Source organism: Phoca vitulina, unplaced genomic scaffold, assembly GCF_004348235.1.
Source record: "Phoca vitulina isolate PV1807 unplaced genomic scaffold, GSC_HSeal_1.0 scaffold30, whole genome shotgun sequence".
Classification (NCBI taxonomy): Eukaryota; Metazoa; Chordata; class Mammalia; order Carnivora; family Phocidae; genus Phoca; species Phoca vitulina.
The window spans coordinates 7154583-7178286 of NW_022589733.1; the positions used below are offsets into that span (position 1 = coordinate 7154583).

The window sequence follows — 23704 nt, forward strand, 5'->3', positions numbered from 1 at the left end:
AGAGTCACATGATGGACATAATTTCTTATAATTTACCAGCTATGGATCTAACCTTTCTTCATCAAATATTCATAAAGGCAGGATTCTCAATGATTTTCTGTCTCTCTTCATATTTACAGCTTGTTGTCTTCTTCCTTTTTACAGTAATTTGGACACAATTGAAGTCAAATGGAATTAAAGTTAAATGCCTTTAGCAACTAAGGTGCCTAAAAGCAAAGCCTTAGGGGAGGGGGTCATGAACTGAAGGCGGGGGGAGCTTGTGCTCCCAAGACCCTTCCCATCTCAGAGGAGTTCCAGCAGGCTGCCTTTCCCCAGAAGGGAAAAATGAACTCAGCCAGAGAATAAAATGCCCTTGCCCTCTCTTGCCTTCCCGAGAGTGGCTCTCAGGAAGGCCTGTTTTTGGGGGGTTGGGGGGGCGGGCAGGGGCCAGTGGCTCTGAAGCTGGGCTGAAACTGAGAGCCCCAGGCCTTCCTCTGTCTTCAGGGCTTTCTGGAAACCTCAGCTGCCACGGCCGGACTCTGTTTGAGCAAGTGTACCCGCAGGGGCCCAAGAAACAAGCCAGGGGCTGTCATGGCGGACAAGAAAGTCAGTTGGTACAGTTACTCAGAAAACAAACATGACTATCTGAAGCCATTCCTGAGAGCCCTTTTGGTAGAACAACATCTGTTTCCACTTTGCATCTTTGTTGCTTTGACAGTTGTTTCTTAAGAGGCATGTAGTTGAAAGAAGTTTCACAAAGCTTAGGTGTTTAAAGTGAGTATAGTCACGGGCCCTTTATTTTTATTCTCCTCCTCGCAAGGCTTCCGTTTCAGTGGGATGGCAGAAGTTTGGAGAAGGTGAGAGAGACAGTTCAAAAGAACTCCCTTTTTCGACGCCAGTCCTCAGATGACCCTACCTTTACTAAAGCAGTTCAGAGTGTTGTAGGCAAAATCTCCCTTAAGATGCAAAGGAACTGGGGCGCCTGGGTGGCATCTGACTCTTGATTTCCACTCAGGTCTTGATCTCAGGATTGTGAGATGGAGCCCCAAGTCCGACTCCGTGCTGGGTGTGGAGCCGACTTTAGATGCTCTCTCTCCCTCTACCCCTCCCTCACTGCCCCCAGCCCACTCCCCTCCCCCCGCTCGTGTGTGCTTTCTCTCTCTCAAAAACAAACAAACAAACAAAGATGCAAAGCAACTGTTTTACCTGGTTGACTTCAAAGCCCCATATTGACCAAGCCAAGAATTTCCTCCTTGCTGAGTTCCCAGAATTCTGACTGGTAGAAAGGAAATTAGAACTGAAGGCGCTTGTATGCTTTAACAACTGATTCACATCCCCATCCCCAGCTCTGAGGTATTTTGTTTTCTTCGCCATCAGTTAGCATCTTAGCATCTTTATCCATGTTTAATCACATGGGTAATACACAAATACGGTCACTTGATTCAAAATTGAGGGCACCTGGGTAGCTCAGTTGTTAAGTGGCTGCCTTCGGCTCAGGTCATGATCCCAGAGTCCCACATTGGGCTCCCTGCTCAGCGGGAAGCCTGCTTCTCCCTCTCCCACTCCCCCTGCTTGTGTTCCTGCTCTCGCTGTCTCTGTTCTCTATCAAATAAATAAAATCTTAAAAAAAGACAACAAAAAAACAAAATTGAAAACTGATTCAAAATTGAAAACTTCATAAAGTGCTCTTAGACCCCTAGCCCTGGTCTCTGACCTTCTTGCCCATCTAGGTATTTTTCTGTGCATTTACAGATATATAGATATACTGGGGATAAATACGTGTTTTCTTTTTTCATTTCCATAAGTGGCTTTTATGCTAGTACAAATCAATACCCAACTTGGTTGTGTTACTCAATACATCTCATGTTTGGAAATCTTCCCATGTGAGAACATATAATATAAATCTGTTCTATTCTACTTAATTGTTGCAGAGAAGTCCATAGTATGGATATACCATAGTTTAGTATCATTCCCACAATGGCAGACATTTAGGTTGTTTCCAGTTTTAATTTATAAGCAATTCTGCAAAACATCATTATCTGTTTGGAACCAAGATAGTTCAAACAGTTATTTCAACAACATGCTAGCTTTTACAAATACAGTTTTGAGAATGCTTGTATTGACCTGAGAGCTCAAAACACTTTTTAATTTTCTCTACCAAGCCACATTTCCTTTCTGTTGGTAAGGACAAAAACAGTTATGAGGTATTGGGCGTCCTAAGTGCCCCACAAATAAATAGACATTCCAAACGGCAGTGAATTAAATGTTTTTGGTAGGGGGGAAAAGTGATAATCAGCTGTCAGAAAGACCCAAGTAAAGCTTGTTGTACAAGGAGAGCATCATTATGGTAAGTTTTCTGACCCAGATTCAGAGGTACAGAAGGTCAGACTGTGTCCCCTGAGCTGCCCTGCATATGGGAGGAAAGCCCTTATTATGATAGCATTCTCCTGCATGGTATTGTGTTCTTCCTTTGCCTTATTGGCTAATGCTCGTGTTGTAAAGAGGTATCACTGATTATGTGAAGGATGGTTTGCCGAGTAGGATATGCATACGTGCATGATCTTTTTTTTTTTTTTAAAGATTTTATTTATTTATTAGAGAGAGAGAGAGAACGAGTCAGGGGGAGGGGCAGAGGGAGAGGGAGAAACAGACTCCCCGCTGAGCAGGGACCGTGACATGGGGTGCGATCCCAGGACCCTGAGATCATGACCTGAGCCAAAGGCAGACGCTTAACCGACTGAGCCACCCAGGCTCCCCTACGTGCATTGTCTTAATAACCATTCCTCAGTCTCTTACAAATGCCACAGAAGGTGTCAGGAAATTCTTTTAACAGATCAGATCATTTTGCCAGAAGGTTGGAGGGGTCTCATGAAAAGATTTACCAGGATCTCAGATACTGCCGTTCCTCTGGACTGAAACTAGCAGCTGCTGAGATACCCGACAGTTCCCTCCAGGTCGGTGGGAGCCATAAGGCGTATAGCCAGTCAGATGCATTTGTAGAAGTGCAGAATGAAAACTTCCAATCTGAGTAAGTGTAAATTAAGGATTCTGGATCAGTTTTTAAGTAGTTCCCATTATTCAGGGTTAGGGAATAACTCAAAGTTGGCTTAACAGTGTCGTCAAGGAGAGGTTGGCTTTGGTGAAAACAAGCAACTGACTTGAGAATGGCATATATATGGAAATTATGCTTCCAGAGTACATGAAACATTGGGTATCTCATATTCCTTCAACTTTGTTTCATGCTGTTAAGTGGCTCAGTTTTTCATCCTATGTCAGACACTCTTATCCTTATCTTGTAAAAGGAAAGTTGAGTAATTCTGCCAAAAATTAATAAAACCTAAGAAAATAAATAAATCAGACTTCTCCAAAATTAGAAACATTTGTGCATCAAAGAACATTATCAAGAAAGTGAAGACAACCTACCAAATAAGGACAAAATATTGTAAATCATGTATCTGATAAAGGTTTAATGTCCAGAATATATAAAGAGCTCCTAAAACTCAACAACAAATAGGCAAACTAATTTAAATACAGGCAAAGGACTTGATTAGATATTTCTCCAAAGAAGATATACAAATGGCAAATAAGTACATGAGAAGATGCTTATCATCATTAGTTTTCAGAGAAAGTAAATCAAACCACATTGACAGACTACTTCGCACCTACTAGGATGGCTATACTAAATAAAAAAAAAAAATAGTGTTGACAAGGATATGGAGAAGTCGGAACCCTCCTACACTGCTGGTGAAAATATAAAATCACACAGTACCTTTGGAAAACAATCTGGAAGTTCCTCAAAAAATAAAATGTAGAATTATCTGCCATATGACCCAGTAATTCCACTCCTAGGTATATACACCCAAAAGAAAGCAGGAACTCGAAACAGATACTTGTACACCAGTGTCCTTTGCAGCATGATTCACAACAGCCAAAAGGTGGAAACAACACAAGGGTCCATCAACAGATAAATAAGTAAAAGGTACTATATGCATACAGTGAATTATTCAGCCATAAAAAGGAATTCAATTCTAATACATGCTACAACATGGATGAACCTTGAAAACATTACACCAGGTGAAATACACCAGACACAAAAGGACACATATTGTGTGATGATTCCACTTACACAACTATCTAGAAGAGGCAAATTCATAGAGACAGAAAGTAGACGAGAGGTTACTAGCTGCCGGAGAAGGAGGGAATGTGAAGTGATTGCTTAATGGGCATGGAGCCTCTTTTTGAGACAATGGAAAAGTTCAGAAATAGTGGTGATGTTTACACAATGCAGTTAATACCACTGAATCGTATACTTAAAGGTAGTTGAGATGGCAGATTTTACGGTATATATATTTTCAGCACAATAAAGAAAGTTAATGGAACCAGATATACAATGTAAGCGTACTATCTACAGTTCCAGAGGTAGCCAATTAAGGACCTAAAAAATACAGAAAACACTATTTTCGGTTATTCGTTGCATAACAAATCACCCCAGAGCTAAGTGGCTTAAAACAGCCATAGTCATTATTTCTCACAGAAGACTCTGGCTTTGTGTGTGTTGACTGGGGCTCAGCGATGGAAGGTTCTTCTGCTGGTCTCACCAGGGATCTGGGTTGCAGGGCTTCTCTCTCTCCAATGGGGTCTCTACAGCCAAGACCCAGCCTTCTTGAGTCGAGGCTCATGATTCCCAAAAGCAAACTCAGAAGCTGTCAGGCTTTTCTAAGGAACTGTTGGAACATCACCTGTGCTGTGGTGTGTTTAAAGCAGGTGACAGGAGTGACTGCCAGAGGCCTGGTCCACTGGGGCCATGGCTGGAGACAAGTTCCCACAAACCCCACTCACACATGCACGGAATAAGGGCGAGCCAGGTCTTCATGTACCATCGCAGGAAGCCAACAGATAATATCTGGAGTCGATAAGTCAAGAAATAGCAGTGTGTGCATCTTAGTTAGAGATATGGAAGGGAACCACCATTAGAAACAAGTCCAGTGGTGGGAGACTCTTTTTTTTTTTTTTTTTAAGTAATCTCTACACCCAGCATGGGGCTTGAACTTATGACCCCAAGATCAAGAGTCACATGCTCTTTCTCCTGAGCCAGCCAGGTGCCCCTAGGTGGGAGACTCTTGCTTTTACATTATAAACCCCCCGCCCGTATCATTAGATGTCAGACTGGGAATGTACATTGTTTCATTAACATCATAGGCTTTAGAACATGGCTCTGGGGCCAGAGTGCCTGAGTTCATATCTCAGCCACATCACTCAGTCTCTGACCTTGGGCAAGTTACAAAACCACCCGGTACCTCCGTGTTCCCATCTGTAAGATGGGGATAATAATCGTCCCAACCTCATGGGTTATTAGGGTTATGTGGAAAGACACTGAGAACCCCATCTGGCACAAAGGAGATCCTTAAAAAAGGTTTGCTCTTAACCATTAGGACATTAAAAAAGAAAAAGCAAGCCCACGGTGAACGAGTTTACAGTTTCCCGAGACCTGGATTCTAGTCTCTGGACTCTGCCACTAATGTGTTGAGCAAGTCTGTTCACCTCGCCTTTGACAAGGAGGTATGAGATAAGGATGAGATCCTAAAAACAGAAGTTTGTCCAATTTGACGTCTGCAAGGGCTAGCCATGGCGGTCAAAAATGACCTTGCCAGGAAAGGGAGAGCCCCCTCCCTTTTTGGAGAGAGCTTCGGGTTCTTTACAGTTGAACCTGTTCCCTCATCTTCTGACCGTACCCGCTGTGGAGAAGTAACTCCCGGACTCACTCGCTGCCTGTCCAGAGACCTCTCTCCTGGGAAAGAACTTTATAAATCATTTTAAGTTAGTGGCCGTAACTCCCAGGTGCTTACACGAGACCAACTGGAAAAGGACATTAACTTGGAACCAATTAAATTGCTTCTCGTCTGCTGGCCTCCCGCACGAATCTCTCCCAGAAGGCTGGGCACGTGGTCAAGCCTGGGTGAAACTGTAAAGAAGGTGAGATTGGGCTTCGGAGACCCCCACTTCTCCCTCTCCCCCCCCCCCAGGGAACGCAGAGCTCTCGTGCTTCTCCGTCACACCAGGAAGCTGCGCGATCTGAGCAGTGGCTGAAAATATTCTCCTCCTTAGAAATAAGTTGCGCCGCATCTGGCCTTCCCCTCTCTTGGCCCCACACACTTGCGGCAAGTGGATTCATGGGGCCCTTTCTGGCATCGGTTGGGGGCCAGAGTGAGAACACCGGGCTACCCTGGTGCTGCTCCGTTCACCCCCCACCCCGGGCCGGCCACCTGCCCACGGCGCCCCTATACACAGCCCTGGCCTCGGAACTTACCGGTGGCCGCCTTTGGGCACCGGAACCTTCATGAGTCAATCTCCAGCTAGAAAGTGCAATTTAAATCAGGCACAGCAGGCTTCCCAGGTCCCATGGTCTCACTTGAGCTAACCTATCGGCTGGTGCTGCAGAGAAAGCATAATGGGCCCTCAGTAAGGTATTCTGGGCTCACTCCCACGGGGTCTTGGCTACAGAGCCGTTCTTCCAAAAAAGTGGAAATTCTAACTTAGCAGTCTGCTGAGAAGCTGGGCTCCCTGGCAGGCCGGGCAGGGGGCAGGAGGTTACTGCAGCTCATCAAGTCCTTGCTGCGCTGTCCCCACTCACCGCTGAGCCCTGGCCCGGTCCCAGCTGACCCCACTCCTGTAATGCTCAGTGAGGAGCCGAACTTCTCCATTAATCGGCCTGGTTGCAGGAGCTGGAAAGGTGACTTGTAACAGGCCTCTTGTTCCCAGCCTCCTCTATAATGACATTCTGCACAAGCAGATGTCGTCCTTTGATTCCTGATGACCTTCTGAATTTTGGCAAATGAGAAAGTGCCCGGGATCTGCAGTGAGGGCCTAAGGGTGTCTTTTTCCTGCGCAGAGCCGAGCTCTCGTCTTGCACCCCACCCCCATCCCTAGCTGGCACGTGGCAAGGATGCGGCCTCGCTTGTTTCCTGCCCTGGTCAAAGCCTTCTTCCCGGAGCCAGGGGGCCGTGAGATGAGATGGCCAGTCCTGGTCCATGCTGGAGTATTTCCCAGACGGGACTCCGGGGCTCTGGGGCTGTCTCAGCTTGACAGATGAGAAAATGCTGCCTGAGCGCCCTTCCCAAAGTCACCCCACAAGCAAACACCGGGGCTGGGAGAATGAGATCACCCTTGACAGTGAAGGAAGGAACTGCAGCCCCGGCTCTCCCAGTGTGAGACTGGGCCGCGGCCCCTTCAGGCGGTGGGAGGCTGAGACCATCAGTAATGACTAGAGAGCGACTTGGCCCTCTGCTTGCTTTCTCCTCAGAGATGCCCAGGTGGGAGAGTTGTGGTTGTGATGATTAATTAATAAGCCCACCCAGTTAACCACTGGGTTTGGAGGCCACTCTGTAACCCGGAGGCGGGCTCTCTGGCTACTCATCCTTCCTTCCCGAGGCTCCGAGGGGCTCTGCCTGCTGGCCACGCATGGCCCACAGCACGGCCAAGGCTCCGGCTGGGGGACTTCGGAGTGTGGCCTGCCTCCTACTGAAGTGCAATTTTTAAAAAACTCCTTGCAAACCAAGTCACTTTAGAAGCAAACCCAGCACAGACTCGGAGGCCTGTTCGGTCTTCCGTGGCTCTCAGCATATAAGATTACCCTGCTTCCTCAGCCTGAACCCACAGGCCAAGAAGAAAAAGAAGAGCATAAATTGGATGTGAGTTGAGTTCTGAAGATACACATCAGGTGAACTCAGGAATCCAGGAGGCTTCGGCCTTATTTCTTCTTTTCTATTCCATCGCAAAGCAGGAACAAAGCATCAAAGGCATTGGGACGATCAGGTTCAGAGCCCTCCTCCCTCCCAGCTCCCCAGTGTGGGGAGTGGCCTGTCAGCCAGGAAGGAGTCTTAAGGAGGAGATTTGGCTTCATCAACCCAGCACTGTGGATGGGTCAAGCAGAGAAGCTTACTCTCATGAGATGACCCAATTCCTCAAGGAGTCTAGAAGCTTTCTGCCGAGTACTGGGCCAGAGCTGCTATTACTCCCCTGCATGAAACCCTCCCGTACTTTCCCATCTCACTTAGAATAAGATCAGGCTTTACAGTGGCTTCCCAGACCCTGGACTCCTCGGAACCCATCTCCTCCTTCCCTTCGTCACTCTCCTTCAGCCACAGCGGCCTCCTTGCTGTCCCTTAGAACATGCCTAATGGGTCCCCCTAAAATACTGTTCCCCTGGAGAGATGGCTGCCACAACCCTTGTGTCCAGCACCCTTCCCCCGCCTCTCCAAAGCATTTATCTCCAGCACAAACGGTCTTAGTATCTATTTGCTTCCATTCTGTGGTCTCATCCTGCCTCCGTTCTTTCCTTCTTCCTTCGTGTAGAATCTTGGTTTTGACAGAGAAAAGAAGAGGGTAGGGCGCCTGGGTGGCTCAGTTGGTTAAGCGACTGCCTTCGGCTCAGGTCATGATCCTGGAGTCCCAGGATCGAGTCCCACATCGGGCTCCCTGCTTGGCGGGGAGTCTGCTTCTCCCTCTGACCCTCCTCCTTCTCATGCTCTCTGTCTCTCATTCTCTCTCTCTCTCAAATAAATAAATAAAATCTTTAAAAATATATATATATATTAAAAAAAAAAAAGAAGAGGGTAGTATATCTCCTTAGAAACCTACACTCACCAGCCCCTCCTGCAGCCCAGGGACTGAGTTCTCATCAGTGAGAGAGAGGTGGAGGGTGGTTGCCTGTCCTCCCTAAAAAGAGGAGGTAAGCACACATTTCCTCCCTGTATCCTCTCTCCTGCTCCCTGGGGCTTCCTGGGACTCAAGATGCAGTGGCTGGAGTACCCAGGACCATGAGGTGAGCTTGAGGATGGTTGGTGTCAGCTAAGAACAGCAGAGCCAACAAGTACATGGAACAGCCTGGGTCCTAGGTATCTCTGGACTGCTGTCCTGTGACCTCCTCAAACTCCTGAGCTGTGAAAGAAAAATAAGCTTCCATCTCCTGCAGCCACTGTTGTTTCCGGGCCCTCTAGCTCCATGCAGAGTTTCTAACTGATACACGTGCTTACTCTCTGTCCCCCCAGCAGATGGTAACCTCCATGAAACTTCGGATTTTGTCCTAGTTCACTTCGATATTTCTAGATCCTGGTACCTCCTAAATATCTGTTGAATGAATGAATTAGGACTTGCCTGCAAAAGTAGTTTATGGATCAGAGTAACAGTGACTGGGAGTACTTTTCAGTTCAACCAATAGAGGAAATGCAGCTAAACAGAAAAATGCTGGCCTAGCCATGACCTCAGTTCTGGTCCCAGCTTTGTGACTTGCTGGCCACGTGACCTGGAGCGAGGCCTCGGCTTCATTGTCTCCCAAACTGGGTGATACCCCTCCTTCCTACCCTCATAGTGAGGGTCACACGAGATAAGGTATGTGGAGGTTAACTATGTGGATATGTAAAATCCCAGTTTTCTAGAGATGGGAGAAACCTTAAGGATTGTCTAGCTCAACCCTTCATTTTACAGACCTGAGTCCTGGTGACCAGAAAGCCACGGCTTTGCCCCAGGTCACAGGGTAAGGTAGTGGCGGGACTGGAGCTTGAATCCCACCCCCCCGACGTTCTTTCTGCCGTACGGTCCTCCTTGTCAGTGACTAGTCATGGTATTATTATTCCTCCTCTGATTGTGCCTCAGACTTTGACTATCATCAGTAGACAATTGGTTGTGTAGCAGGGAAATCAGTTCTATTTTAAAGAAGTAGGTTCAGATGCAAGTTGTTCTCGATCATTTCTGTGCATTCTACTATATTTAATGTGGCTGCAACGTGCCAAACTCTGCTCTGGGCTTGGAAGAGACGGCAGAAATCCCTGTCTTTGGGGAGCTCATTTTACACACACACACACACACCAAATGGTACCGGTGTTGTGTAGAAAAATAGTGCAGGGAAAGAAGATGGGGAGTGCTGGGCCAGGGGCTGGAGGGAAGGGGGTTGCTGCTGTCTTGGGAAGGGCAGTCAAGATAGGCCTCACTGATTGGATTCTGTTTGAGCAGTGGGGGAGCAAGCCACAGGGAGGCCTTAGGGGGAAGAATTTTTAAGGTAGAAGAAGCAGCAGATACTAATGTCCTGACAGTGTTCTTTGCCTGTTCAGGGAAGAGCACATGAGCCAGTTACAGACCAGGGCAAAGGGAACAAGGGGACAAGCGGAAGGAGGGAGGGCCAGAGAACCCAGTGGGGAAGGGGTAGAGATCACAAAGGGACTTGCACACCATTGTAAGAATTTTGACTTTGCCTCAGCTTTTAAGCCAGCGTGGAGCATAAGCTCATCAGCAGGCTGGTATTGGCATTTCATTTCGGCCCCCCATTTTCTAGTTCTGAATTTGACCGCCCCACACTGTCGGTGTTGGGCTACACTGGGTTTTTCTACTGTGCGTGCTCTTGACCCGTTAGTGAGTACTCTTTAAAGAAGAGGAGAGAAACAAAGGCCCAGTAGCCTCATGCTCGGAATAAGGTTAAAATAAACCTGAGAGATGTTTCTCAGCATCCCCAAACCAATTAAGCGGGTTACACAGAAGTATTTCTAAAAACAGCGGTACAGTGGAGATAGACTGACAGGTGAGCAGATGGGGAAACCATCAACTCAAATTTATTTCACAGCTTACAACTCAAATGAGCATCCCAAAGTCAGAACAGCTGGCCTTTTATTCTGTAAACCATTGTCCTTTGCTTTGCTCATCTCTCAAGAGTATGAGTGGATTAGGCTCCAGCGGCTGTCTGTCTGTCGGTCTTTGACTTTGCTGGGGGAGCAGGCGGGGAGTAGGGTGAAAATCCTTTGTAGGAACCAGGCTTCTGATGTAAATCAGATTTCTCCATAATGCCTGCTTCTTGCATGGGTTATGAAGTTTCTAGAGTCTGCAAATCAATGACATTGGCCCTTTAGCTTTCGTCTGCAGCACTGTATTCATGACCTACGTGACCATTATTATCTGATCGGGAGTAAATGGAATCTAACCAGATAGCCAAAAAGCAAACATCTTCAGATCCGTAAGAAGAAATATATATAATTTTTTTTTAATGTGACAGTCCATCTAAAAATCACAGCCACCTTGAATTTCTGCTTATACGTCGTTCTGGAATCTTTGTGAAGTTTGAGACTGTCCCATGCAAACTTGACTTAAGTTTCAGGTGACAGGGGTGCCCTGAAATTGGGAAAGGGTTATCTTTTGTCCATCATGGTCCCTTGTGGGGTCCTGTGCTGACCGGACAGCGGAGAAGCCGTATTCTCTGGCTGAAAGGAGGGCTTGAGACTAGCCGGTGGGGGTTTCATTCCAGTAATTGCATCAAACTGGACCTTCTGCCAAGCTGCAAGGAGAGCATTAATACCACTCATTAAGACCTGTGCCTCTACACTTCCCTCCCAATGGCCGATTCACTGGCAGAATGTATTTTTCTCCAAAGTGTTTGTTTTCATTGTTGCCCTTTAAAAATAATGAGTTCATTCTATTCCCTTGCAAGGAAAGTTACTCTAGACTGCTTTGAAATTGTATATCTTTTGTCGGGCGCATTTCTGCAGTGGTTCCATAGCTTTGTGAGCCAGGGAACCCAACCCGGCCTCTCTTAAAGCTCCTGACCAAGCGAGCTCAGACTGGATACATATAATCGTCCAGCCTAGTTGACCCTTATATTGTTACCCTTGACCAGGTAGAAGTCAGGCAAGTTTCAGGTGACCCTATCATGTGACCAGAGAGCAAAGGTCAGCAGCTCCTAAATGTCGAGCTGTCAAGGTAGACCATTCATCACTATGATTATGGCACCGGCAAGCCGACAAATGGACCTGGGGATGAAATTGTTCTCAACCCTCCACCCCCTGGCTGTACACCCCAGCGGTGGGCCAAGCAGTCTCACATATTAAGTGGTTCCCCAGGCCTGTCAGAGTCCCTGAAGGAAGGGAAGGACTGCAAGAGACCTGTCCTATGTGCCGGATCCCGGGAAGTCACCTGTTGCTTGCTTAAGGGGCCAAGTCGCTTGTCTGCAAGAGCCAGCTCTGAGTCTGGTGTCCTCTGAGATGGACATGAATATAGTGCGAGTTCTTTATGGGCCCACGTGTCGCCCCTCCACGTTCCACTTTAGCTTCTTTGTGGCCCTTTGTGGCAGGTTAACATGGTGCAAACTGGCCTGATCCGAAGAGTCACCTGTGAAAATTCAGACTGACCGGACCCTCCTCTGGAGGGTCTGACTTGGGGCTAGGTGTCTTTGGAAAACCGTATTTTTAACAAGGGCCCAAAGTGATCCTTTTGATGTTGGCATTTTGGAATAGTGCAAAGAGCTTGAGGTTTGGAGTCAGGCAATTTTGCCAAAACCTGACTCTGTCCTTTGTTTGGCTGTGAAATCTAGGACGAGTTAGTTAATCTTCTGGGCCTCAGTTTCCATTTTGAGGACCAACGTTAATTTAAATAGATGTATAAAGTACCTGGCACTCGGTATTTATTATTGGCTATTTGTAATGTTTTTATTAGCATTATTACTATCCCTTTGATCTGAGAGAGACAACACTGGAGGAGCATTGGCATAAGATAGAATTTCTTTATCGTTGTCTCCCACAGCAACAAACACGATCTGAAATTTTTAAGCAAGCAGTTTCAGAGGGGTAAGGTTACGTGAGGCTTACACAGTGTCACCACATAGGTTGGGAAGAAGCTGTGGAGGAGGCGGCTGATACCGGCAGTAGAAGGGGAAAGGGCCTGGCCCTCCTGGGCCTGGAAGAAAGTGTGACCGTGGCCTGGAGCCATTCCATCACCAAAACATAGCCCCGATTTTTATACCGGCAAGAGGCTCTTGTGACCCATGTCTCTTCATCTCCTGACCTCCCAGAAGTACTAACTGGGCACCTTTATCCTTACCCCAGAGTCTTCTCCTCTTTGATGGGGCTTTGCCATTGGCCAGAGAAGCTCTTAGCAGTGTTTGGAGTGGAAAGAAGCCCTCTTTCCATGAGCCAGAAGGGTGGGAAACCCTTATCAAAGGAAATTTCTCCTTGGAGTCCCAAGTTGGAATTCTAAATGTTTTGTGTTTTTTCTTTTTTCATTTAACAAAATAAAACCAAAAACGCTGATGGTCATGGTTATTGGGCTATAAAGTATATTAATGTGCCATTTCAGAGAAATCATAGGTAGTAGAAGAATTGGGAACCATGAAAACCACTGTTCATGTGGAAAGTGCCTTTTGAGTTCCAAACGAAGGTGGAAAACACAAGTCATTTCCAGCAGCTGGGCCATGGCCTGTGCTATTCCCTTCCCTTCCCAGTTGGGTAGGCAGTGTGGACGCACGCTTGGTACCCTGTGAATATGCTGACTGCCTGTAAGATCTAGACAGTAGGGCTATCCATGCTGAACAGCACAATGATTTCTGGAAAAAATGGCTAGATGGCCATATGGCTTAATGCACAAGCATTCACAAGCATTTTGGGGATATTTGGTTTTTAACCCACCTCAGCAGACTCTTCTGTTAGGCTCTTCACATCTTCCCTGAAGTGTGAACCCCCAGAGTAGATTCTTACACAACTAGAAGTTAAGCCAAGCCTTCTCTCTCAAGTGGTCATGGTTGAAAAATACTACCAACTAGAAAGGTACATTGACCTAAAAAAAAAAAAAAAAAAAAAAAAAAAAAAAAAGCTGACCTGTGGGCCAAAGTTTGGCTTTTCCTCGCTCTGATGTGTGTTGACTTTACTGATCTGGAAACATTAACATGTGGTCCAGAGGCAAGAGGTTAAAAGCCTTTCAAAGAGAAAGTGAACGTGTCCTTTGTTGAAACTCATTTAGCAGTTGGATTTGCTTAGTAGTTCTGCAGTGGGTAAACTGAGTTCTAGCCATTTAAGAAGCCGCTTTTATAACACCAGCTTTGCCTATCGGTAGATAGGCCATTGCTGCTGTTTGTTTTTAGAGGGGCCCACAGTGCCGTGATGGCCATGACAGAAAGTCCGAGAAGACAAATTATAAATGTGTTAGCTCACTTCTTTTGAAAGGACTTGGAGTGTCAAGCCGAGATTATTATAAACTGGACCACAAACTCTTCTTACCACTGACGAAGACAGATTATTTGGGGCAAAGCATGAGAAACAGCCCAGTGAGGAGTGGCCGCTCACTCAAGGTTCGATCTGGAATGTCGTGTTCAAGGTAGACCTCACCGAGAGTCAGAATGACGTGTGAAAATCCCTGAAACTGTACATAAAGTACCGTCAGGGATTTAGATGGGATGGTATATGAAAAATACTTAGATTTGAACACCGGAATCCCCCTGGAGGGCAAGATGCTGTGACTCATGGTCCCAAAGAGAATGGGAAGAACAGAGAAAACTTCGTGCCCTCTGTTGGTCTCCTGCTCCCTCCAAAGCATAAAAGGCCATAGAGGAGATGGTTGCCCCCATTACCTCGTTACTTCCTGCTGTTTCCATGCTGATCCAGCCAGTTGGGTTTTGCAAGTTAAATGTAGATTTAATGTGAGGCCACCAGTTGTAGGCTGCGTGAGCAAGGCCTCCGAAGGCTCCATGCTGGCTTATACGGTTTAAGGGAGTGCATTCTGATGGGGCTGATAGCCTAAGCCAGACTCCTGTTCATCAGCCGGAATGACGGTCAGCTCCTCCTTGTAAATTACAATTCTGGAAAGAACTCTGACTTGGAGAGAAGTGCACTTTTTTAGTTCACTGGGTATTTTCTGGTGAAGTTGTTCGTTTAAATCACTCCAGTCTTTAGAAGTGTGAGCTCTTTCATTTTTATTTATAAGCGTTACGAGCGCCTCTGGCCAACATTGCATAATCAGCCGGGTTTTTAAAGCAAGACCTGTGTCTGTACAGAGAGGAAAGGGATATTGAGACATAATTACACATTTGTGTGGTGTTTTACCTATTTTAAAGGGCTTTTATGGACATATTTGGTTTTATCTTCCCATAACCCGGTGAAGCAGAGAAGCATTAACTTCATGTAACAGCGGAGGAGACGAAGAGGTTGAGCGATTTTTCTCAAGGTCACCCCAGGAATATAATTAGAGGCAGCTTATGCTCCTAAAAGATGAACATGTATCTTTCATTTCTATAGACCATAGATGCTTATGCCGTAAGAACTGCCAAGTCATCAGAGCGAAAAGGAAGTTTTGTCAGTCGTTTGCTGTGATAATAGTTCTTCTAGAACTTGAAGGGAAAAAAAAAAAGTTTTGCTCCTCCTTTTGCCCTGAAATGGTTTGGAATCTCCTGAATATCTAAATTTGTCAAGAACAGCTAAATAGTCTGGGGACGGGGCCCGTTTTAGTCCAAACAGAAGCACATGAGAACAATGGAACGCGGTGGAAGGGGTAGCCAGCCGGATGCCCAGGCCGGGCCCAGCCCCTGCTCCCCCATTCCCCCCTTGTTAACCGTGGGTAAGGCAGCCCTCACTCGAAATGGGGATTGAATACCCACCTCCCCCAGCTCTCTCAGGTTGTAAAAAATCAAATTAAGACAGTGCTGTGGATTCAGAGTCTTTTGTTTAAACAGCGTACAAAATGTAATTGTTTTAAGCAGGAGTTGCTCTTTGCTCTCCTGTTTCCCATTAAAGAATTACCTCTTAGGAGTTTATTTTTCTTGTCTCCTCAACGGTGTGTGCCTGGTAATATGTCCCCATCAAGTTCTCATTTTTTGTATTTTTTTTTAAGCTTGCTTATCTTGATGACTCTCTTAGCAGGAATCCTTTCTCCTGAAATCTATATCACGTCACCAAGAGTTATGGAAATGTTACCTGTCCTTCTTTATTTGTTGCAAAATTTAGGGACAAGGAGGAAGACCGTATATGTTTTCTTAAAATCAATGGCCAGCACATTACTGTAAAACCTATTGATTAAAAACACAAAGTATAATGTTAGTCATTTAGTCTGTGAAGTGGTGCAATAAGGGAAGAAATTTATCCTTTGACTTTTGCATTAACCTTTTATTGACTGCTTGCATACCCATAATTAACACACACTTTAGCTAAAGTGGTTAATTTTAGCATGGCGACCAGTGTTCACTAATGTAGCCGCCATCCCGATCACCCAGATGCAAGTGTGGCCCTGGGGGAAATCAGGGGTCCGGAGGCCCCATGTGAGTGACACCTGTGGGCAGAGAAGGGGGACCTCTGGGCAGCCTGCTACCGGGCCAGCCAATGGGACATCTCTCAGTTGCTTCCTGTTAGGACACCAGGTCGTTCAGGGAGAACCATTCCTACGTAGTGAGAATTTTGCGGGGTGGCTCACAGAGTCCTTGGAATCTCGAAAAAATGTGAATTTGGGAGGGAGAGAGATGACGTGTTTATTATTTTCCTTTGCTCCCTTTATAATGCTTCATGAAAGGGGTCAGGGTTTCTGGGTAAATCCAAGTTTATTTGCTAGCCAAAGAAGCATGAAAAATAGGATTTGCTTTAGGATGGGAATAGAGAGGACAAAGTCGAAAGAGAAAAGAGAACTTTCTTACTGTTTAGGTGGGTCCAGAATGATCTACTCTCCTTGGGAACACTGAGTTTTGGGGAATTTTTTTTTTTTAACTTTCTTGAGAAACGTCATCTAGCTGTGGTCATTGAAACTGGTTTATTTGCATGCAGAGACCTATTTGGATGATACCAGCACACCCTTGTTTTCTGGATAGGAATTTGTCCCAAATAGACATACCGTTGGAACCAAAACCAAAAGCCAGTGTTTTCCTGCTTTCATACCTGGATGATCCCTGCATATACTATGCTGTGTCAGCAGCGGCATCTCAATTTAGAGACAGGACTGTCCATATCCCCTTGGCAGGCAGGCCCGTGGCAATGGATATTGTAGTAAAAAGGGGGGAAATAACTGACAGGTGGGGAACATGTCATCCAGGACTCTTTGGTTGCAAGTGACAAGAAAACCTAATTCAATCATGGCTTGTGAAACTAAAAAAAGTCTAAGCATGCCTGGCTTCAGGTGTGGCTTGATCCAGCTACAAACGATACTGCCCAGGACCCAGCCCCTTCCTGCACCTAGCCAAATGACTGTGGCTCTCCCAGTTGGTGCATCCTGATAGCTCACAGGAGATAAGAAAGGCTTTTCCTGCAGCTCCCATACCAGTCCTCTGGTTTTGCTCTCCCTCCTGCCCTAGATTGGGTCATATGCCTCCCCCTAAACCTCTTCCTGTGGCTGGGAGAGTGGGATGTGCTCATTAGGATCAAGGTCAAGGCTCTCCTCGGGCTGTAGCGGTGGAGACAGTCCCACCCAAAGCACGTGGCCAGGCCTGGGGAGGGGATGGATTTCCCTACGGGAAAATTTCAGTCCTCTTGGTGGAGAAGGTAGGGATGGACACAGACTGCAAATGTTTGCCGTGGTCAGCATTCCTAAAACATTTCCTAAGAGAACTTAGGGCCCCTTTATTTTGCAAGGAACTCTAGAGTATGTGTGCTAAGAAACAATCTGACTTTCTTCCCTATAAATGCCAAATCAATCTGGAAGAGCCACCACTTAGAAAGTCCGATGACAGCACCTTTTATTAATTCTAGGTCTTCGGATACAACGGTTGAGTCTTTCTGAATCGGAGCATTTGAGCCTGTCACTGGGAGGTTGTAGCAGCTTGAATACATAAGCCTCAGCGTCCAGGCATATCACATGGTGATAGGATTCAGCCTCAGGCTCAATGTGATTCGAGCCAGAAAGAGCTGCTTCCATATCTCCAGAGCTTCTCCTAGAAAAGAGCCGGTCCAGGGGCCGCCCACTCAGTTAGTGGGTAGGGAGGGCGTTGCCACAGGGACGACACAGCTCTATTCTTGGCATTATCATCTGTCCATCACTAGTCCTCGTGGTGGAAGTAACGGTGGCGATAATAATATTTAATATCTGTTGAGTGCTTATGATGTTCAGGCGCTGTTCAGAACACCTTGCATGTATTAATTCATTTACCCTTCACAACAACCCCATAAATAAGTACTGTTATGACCATCCTCCTCCTCATCATCATCCTCACTCCCACTGGACAGGAAGTTGAGGCTCAGCTTGCAAGGGTGAGAAGCCGCCCGGGATGTCCTGCCCCCAGACAGCAGCAGGTGTCCAGTGTGCAGAGAGCACCCCATTCGCCACGACGCTTCGACCTCCCTCCTGCCCCATCATAGGAGATGAGCCAAAAGGAGGCAGAACGGGTGATCTGAGCAGGAGGAATTAAAACTGAAAAGGGGCGGAGCGCCTGGGTGGCTCGGTCGGTTAAGCCTCTGCCTTCGACTCAAGTCCTGATCCCAGGGTCCCGAGATGGAGCCCCACATCGGGCTCCCTGCTCAGCGGGAAGCCTGCTTCTCCTTCTTCCTCTGCCCCTCCCATGCTCATGCTCTCTCTGGCTGTTTCTCTCAAATAAATAAATAGTCTTAAAAAAAAAAAAGAAAGAAACTGAAAAGGGGCTATGCCTTCAAGCCATTCTCGATCCCTTCTCTTTCAGTCCCGCAGTCTGGCATGATGTAGAACCAGACACTAGGATTTGAGGCGGGGGGTGGCCCATCCTCACCCGTAGGTAAAGCATCACCTCAAACAACGAGTCCTCTGCGGGGGCCCTGTCACTACCTTTTGGAAATCAGCAAGGAGCACGGGGCATTAAAAGAAGTTGGAAAGCGACCTTGAAAGCTGTGAATTAAGAGTGTGAAGAGACCCCACAAAGGCCTCTACCTCCAGCCCAGGGGGAGCCAGTGAGGAGAGCAGCCAGTCCATCCTTTGCTCCTTTCAGTCATGCTGGCCACCTTCATGTGCCTCCCTCATGCCAGACACATTCCTACCCCAGAGCCTTTGCACACACTGTTCCCTCTGTTTGGGTATCTCATCTCATATTTGTATATCCAAATTTGCTTTATTCTTTCTTAAGGACTACAGAATTTTTCATTGTAAGGATATGCCTCCCAGCGCCGGCCTGGGCAGGAAGTCGTTCTCACACCAGCCAGGCCCTTGTTTGGGGCAGGAAATCACAGAGCAGCTTCACCCAAAGGAGAAGCTGGGGGATGAAGTGTATACAGCATGGCATCAGCAAACCTGTGCAGCAGGCTTTCATATTTTTAATACTTTCTCAAAGCGAAGGGGCAAACCCACTTGACAGGTGAAAAAGCATCTCTATTGACTTTTTACAAACCTTATGATATTCTAGGTGGATCGACACTTATCATAGGCCTTTAATCTGCCAGCCGGGATAACGTGTGCGCAGATAATTTATCCGTTGAGAGGTTGAGATGCTCAATTTGGAATAACTTTCCCTACCTAGTGAATTGAGCATTACTCTGTGATCCTGAAGCAGAGAGAGAGCACAATTTGAAAAGCCTTGCCGAGTTCCTTTGTAATTAGTCGCAGCTCCCCCTGAATATTAATTTGCCTCCATCCCCTTCATGTGATTTAGAGACCATGGCTAGAACTACAGAGACGCACCCTCAGAACCACGACCCCAAGAGGCACCGTCTCAAACACCTATCACTGAGAACGCACCCTCTGTTCTTCGGCGCTGTGTGGGGCTTATCAGTGCAAACAGTTTAATATTTATGCTAAGAGGATTGTCAAAAGCAGCTTCTGTTGCTTTAATTCTTGTTTTAAATAAATAATGAGAACATTTAAACACATTACTCTTCTTGGGGCCCTGAGGTCAGCTAATCTTATTATTTATGAAGTGATGTGCTACATAATAGTACTTAGTGCATGTTAACAGACGCTATTATCAGGGTCTGACGCGGAGAGCCGAAGATATATTGGAATGTTACGTGTAATGTACGACGGATTGCGTGCACAGGATGCTGGCAGAGCAATTAACCACACGAGAAAATAGGTATAAAGTTGAAGTATGTTTTCCCGTGGGGATCCCCTCACCATTAATAATTCCCCAGAGAAGAAGATGTCTTTTAGCTAGGAACCTACTCTACCATCAGGTTCGGAAATAGGGCCGGGCTCTTCCCTCCTTTGATGTGTTCGTAGTTCGTCCTCCACAGAAGACAGATCGTGGGGATGGCCACTTTTTAATGGATTTCGAGAACGATGCAGAGAAGGTGGGAGTGGGGAAGGACCCACGCAGCTCCTTCTCGAGTGTACTCCTAGTATTTCTTTTGGGTACACATGCTTCCCCCGCCGTGCGCTCCAAGGGAGTTGGGAAATTGTTCATTTCTTATTGCAATTTGTGTTTCATTCTCTCTGATCCTCATTTTTCTGACGAATAAAGCTAAAGCCACTGAGCTTTCCCAGACCAATTTTAAATAAGCTGGTCTCTCTGAGAGGTAGATGCCTGCCAGGGTGGGGATGATGCCACCCCAACTTTTTTCCTACAAGGCTATAATTTAGTTGCATATGATAATTAATTTCTCTACTATTGATGAATAATCCATTTAATAAAAACCGTGATTTAAGTGTTTTCCTTAGGGAGTAACTCTTGCTAGCCTTTTAATTTAATTTTGTGGAAGTTTTCCCCACCTATTCATCAGTGGAAATGATTATTAACCTCTATTTGCATATATCCTTATAAATCCGTCTCTCTTTGGAGTGCCTTTTTCTGAGCACAGCAAGCTGGGACACTTGTAAATCTCTAGAATCTCCAAAGTCAATCCCGGCCCGTAATATTGTTTAATCTATTCTTGGACGTTTTAATGCAGTAAATTCAATTTAATCTTTCCCAGTAATCTAGTAATACATCGAAATCCCACAAACATTTAAATCTGATAATGGCTTAATCACACACTTTAAATAACAGTTGAGATAATGAAAAAATAATTCACCATTTTAAAGCCAGAGTAACTGAATTTCCCTGGTGATTGGCTTCTGTGGAGCCACCAGAGATAATACAAAGCTGGGAATTGAAAAAAGAAAAAGAAGTTCCAGCACCACGAAGAAGAGCTCTTCTGTCTTCTAAACACCTGCATTGTGCCTGGTGAGCTCATTCTTTGATTTCATCACTACCATTGCGAAGCATTGTCTTTGGAGTGCGTGGCAGTGTCGTTCCAAACTGCCCATGAATTTGGGTCTTCCAGGAATTTCTTCCTATGGATTAATTGCCTCTTCCTACTCTTCCAGGTGTCAGTCCCGAATTGCTCGAACCTTACCTGTGGATCAGAAGCCAGAATGTCGACCATATTGGGAAAAGGATGATCCTTCGATGCCTCTGCCATTCGATCTCACAGACATCGTTTCAGAACTCAGAAGTCTGCTTCTGGAAGGAAAACCCTAGAAGGAGCACAAGTCTTAGGTGGAGGAGGAAAAGTGATTTTTGGCTTCCTTCCTCCAACCTTGCCGTGGGCTTGGGCAAGGGCAGTATGGGTAGACTTGACCTTTAGATCATAGAACCTGGGTCCCCTTAGAAAGAGTAGGCAGTGGAGCCCATGAATGTTAAAATGTTTAAAAATGGCACAGTGTTATAATCTGATTTGGTACGAAACAAGAACCTGCCCCCAAAATACTGTTTTCCCCACTTGGATTTTTCATGGGAGCCATTCAGCTCCCAGAGGCCGAGGCGGCAGGGGTGGGCCGTCTCTGGCAGATCCCAGCCTACTTTCCACCTTCCCCAGCCTTTTCAGAAACTCTAGAAGACTCTGAAGTCATCTGGGGGAAGACAGAACCTAGATACCGTCCCCGCCCCCATTTCTCACCACGCCCTCTAGAGGCTGTGCTGTCCAATATGGTAGCCCGTAGCTGGGTGTGGCTTCTTAAATCCAGTTTCCATTGTAATTAAAAATCCCGTTCCTCAGCTGCTTAATAAAGCCACACGTGTCTGGTGACTCGTGTATTGCGCAACACAGAAGCAGAACATTTTCATCATTGTGGAAAGACCTGTTGGATAACGCTTCTCTAAAAAGTTTGAGAGCAGGAAATTCTCTTCTCCACTTGTCTGTAGCCACCATCCCCGTAGGTGGAAGGAATGAAAAGAGAAACGCGTCATTGGAGAGCGGCCACTGTCCCTTCTGTGAGCCTGACCTAAGTAAAAGCCCGAGTTACGAGTTCTGTACTCTGCTCCCAGGAATGAGGAGGTGGTGGAAATTAAAATACACCTGACATCTGTCATTGGGAAGTTTCCCTGAGCTAACGAAAGAGACACGGCCCTGTTTGCATTGCTTCATGGATTTAGCCCGCACATGCATTTTTCTAGAATTCCCTCATCCATGTGTAATGACAGGTGGGATCGAGGCCCGAGGAGCCCCAGTGCCCCGTCCTGATGACATCCATGCATCAGAGAGGCGATGTGTATGCCCTGGCTTTAGTGCCTGGATCAAAATGCGCACCGGCTCCGTGACTTTCGGCGTGGTCCTGTGCCTCAGTTTCCTTACCCATATGACGGGGATACTAAAGGCACCAACTCACAAGGGGAAGAGTAAACAGAATAACCTAGCTACGGGTGTAGAACAACTTCTGACAGGTAGTTAGCTACCCGATAAATATTAGTATTCTTCTGTATCCGTGAGCTGACCCGATGTAGGCGTCCTCCCCTCCTTCCTCTGCCCTCGTGCTGATTTTGTCTCGTGACGCCATTGTCACATCTCTCCCTTTCTGGCTTGGCTCCTGCCCTGTGGTGACCCCAGAAATCGCGAGAATAGTTAGCCCCTCGCCCCAGCCCGGGGCCTTCTCTTGTAGTGGTTTACCGTAGTGTGGAAGCTGAAAGGCTCTTCTGCCTGCTGAGGGGGGCGCACGGAGAAGCAGACTCTCTCCGGCCATCAGAATCCCCCGGGTTCAAGGTGGCGTTCACATCCACGGAGCTGGCTGACCGCCGAAGGGCCGCCTGACGCAGTGCGGCCAGGGCTTCGTGGTCTGGAGCCTTGGTTCCCTCGGACCACGCATGAATTCCCTGATGCCCTGAGCCCCGTCGGTGAAGGAGAGAGGGAGTGCGGCCTCACCGGGCTGTCGTGGAGATGACACGCTCTCCGGGAGGTATGGAGCGTGTGACACTGAGAAATCACAGCCCCGGCGCCCGGGCCGCGTAGCCTCTGCTGCTGTATTTAGCGCCCGTGCTTGTTCTGTGTTACGTTTCATGAGGTGCCCATATTTCAGAATTGGGAGATGCCCTACAAAGTACAAACGTGTGCATTCTCTCTAGAATTCAGAACATCTGGCAGCGCTCGCCCTCCGTCCTGGCGTGGCAACGAGCTAGGTGGCGTCTTCTCGCTCTGGGGGGGGACGTGAGCCCTCCCTGGCCCCGGGTGCTCCCTGTTATCATTTATCATCACCCTGACCCTTAGTGGTCAGCACTCTCCAGACCTGCTTGCTTGCACCCCTACGGTAGAAATAGGTAATCATGTTTAGTGCTTTCCCCGATGTGTGTGTTACTCTTGAGCTCTATTTGTGGACTCCTTGTAGTAATATGTCTTGTACGTGATAAAACATTCATAAACAATAAAAATATTAAAAGGATAAGATAAGAAACTGAGAGAGGTCCTGCTCTTTTCCGCTCGCAACGCTAGTGGGTGGGCCTGCTTCCTTGGCTTGGGTGGGGTTAGGCGGAGATGGTTCTCGAAGTCCTCCAGGTGGGGCCAGGTGATGCACCGCCAGGGTGGGAGAAACCACTACCTAGAGTGAATCTGAAAGGTGAGATCTCGTTTTCGCAGAAGAGATGATGGCTTTCAGCAAGGGTGAGCTCGGCGTGGGTGAGGATGACGTATGCTCTGCAGGGAGGTGTCAGGTGGGTAGAAGGAGGGAGACAATATGAAGGGGGGTATGGGGGGGCAGTGGCCGTCAACTCAGTTCCTGCAAGGCCAAAGGAAGGCCTGTTGCCCCTGAGAGCTAGGGGAGGACTTTCCTGGGAACACGGGCCACCTGTGGGGTTGAG

The 23704-nt window shown here is 46.9% G+C and overlaps 1 protein-coding gene across 2 annotated transcripts in view; it reads left to right on the forward strand.

Annotated features, from left to right (window-relative positions):
- The window catches only part of FTO (FTO alpha-ketoglutarate dependent dioxygenase), a 371139-nt gene extending 347847 nt beyond the window's left edge, over nucleotides 1–23292 (forward strand). For both annotated transcript variants that reach the window (XM_032424110.1, XM_032424111.1), the window contains one exon: nucleotides 20965–23292. In XM_032424110.1, coding sequence (XP_032280001.1) covers nucleotides 20965–21118 — 154 coding nt within the window. In that variant the 3' untranslated portion in view covers nucleotides 21119–23292. The remainder of the gene's footprint in view (nucleotides 1–20964) is intronic.
- The last annotated feature ends 412 nt before the right edge of the window (nucleotides 23293–23704 follow it).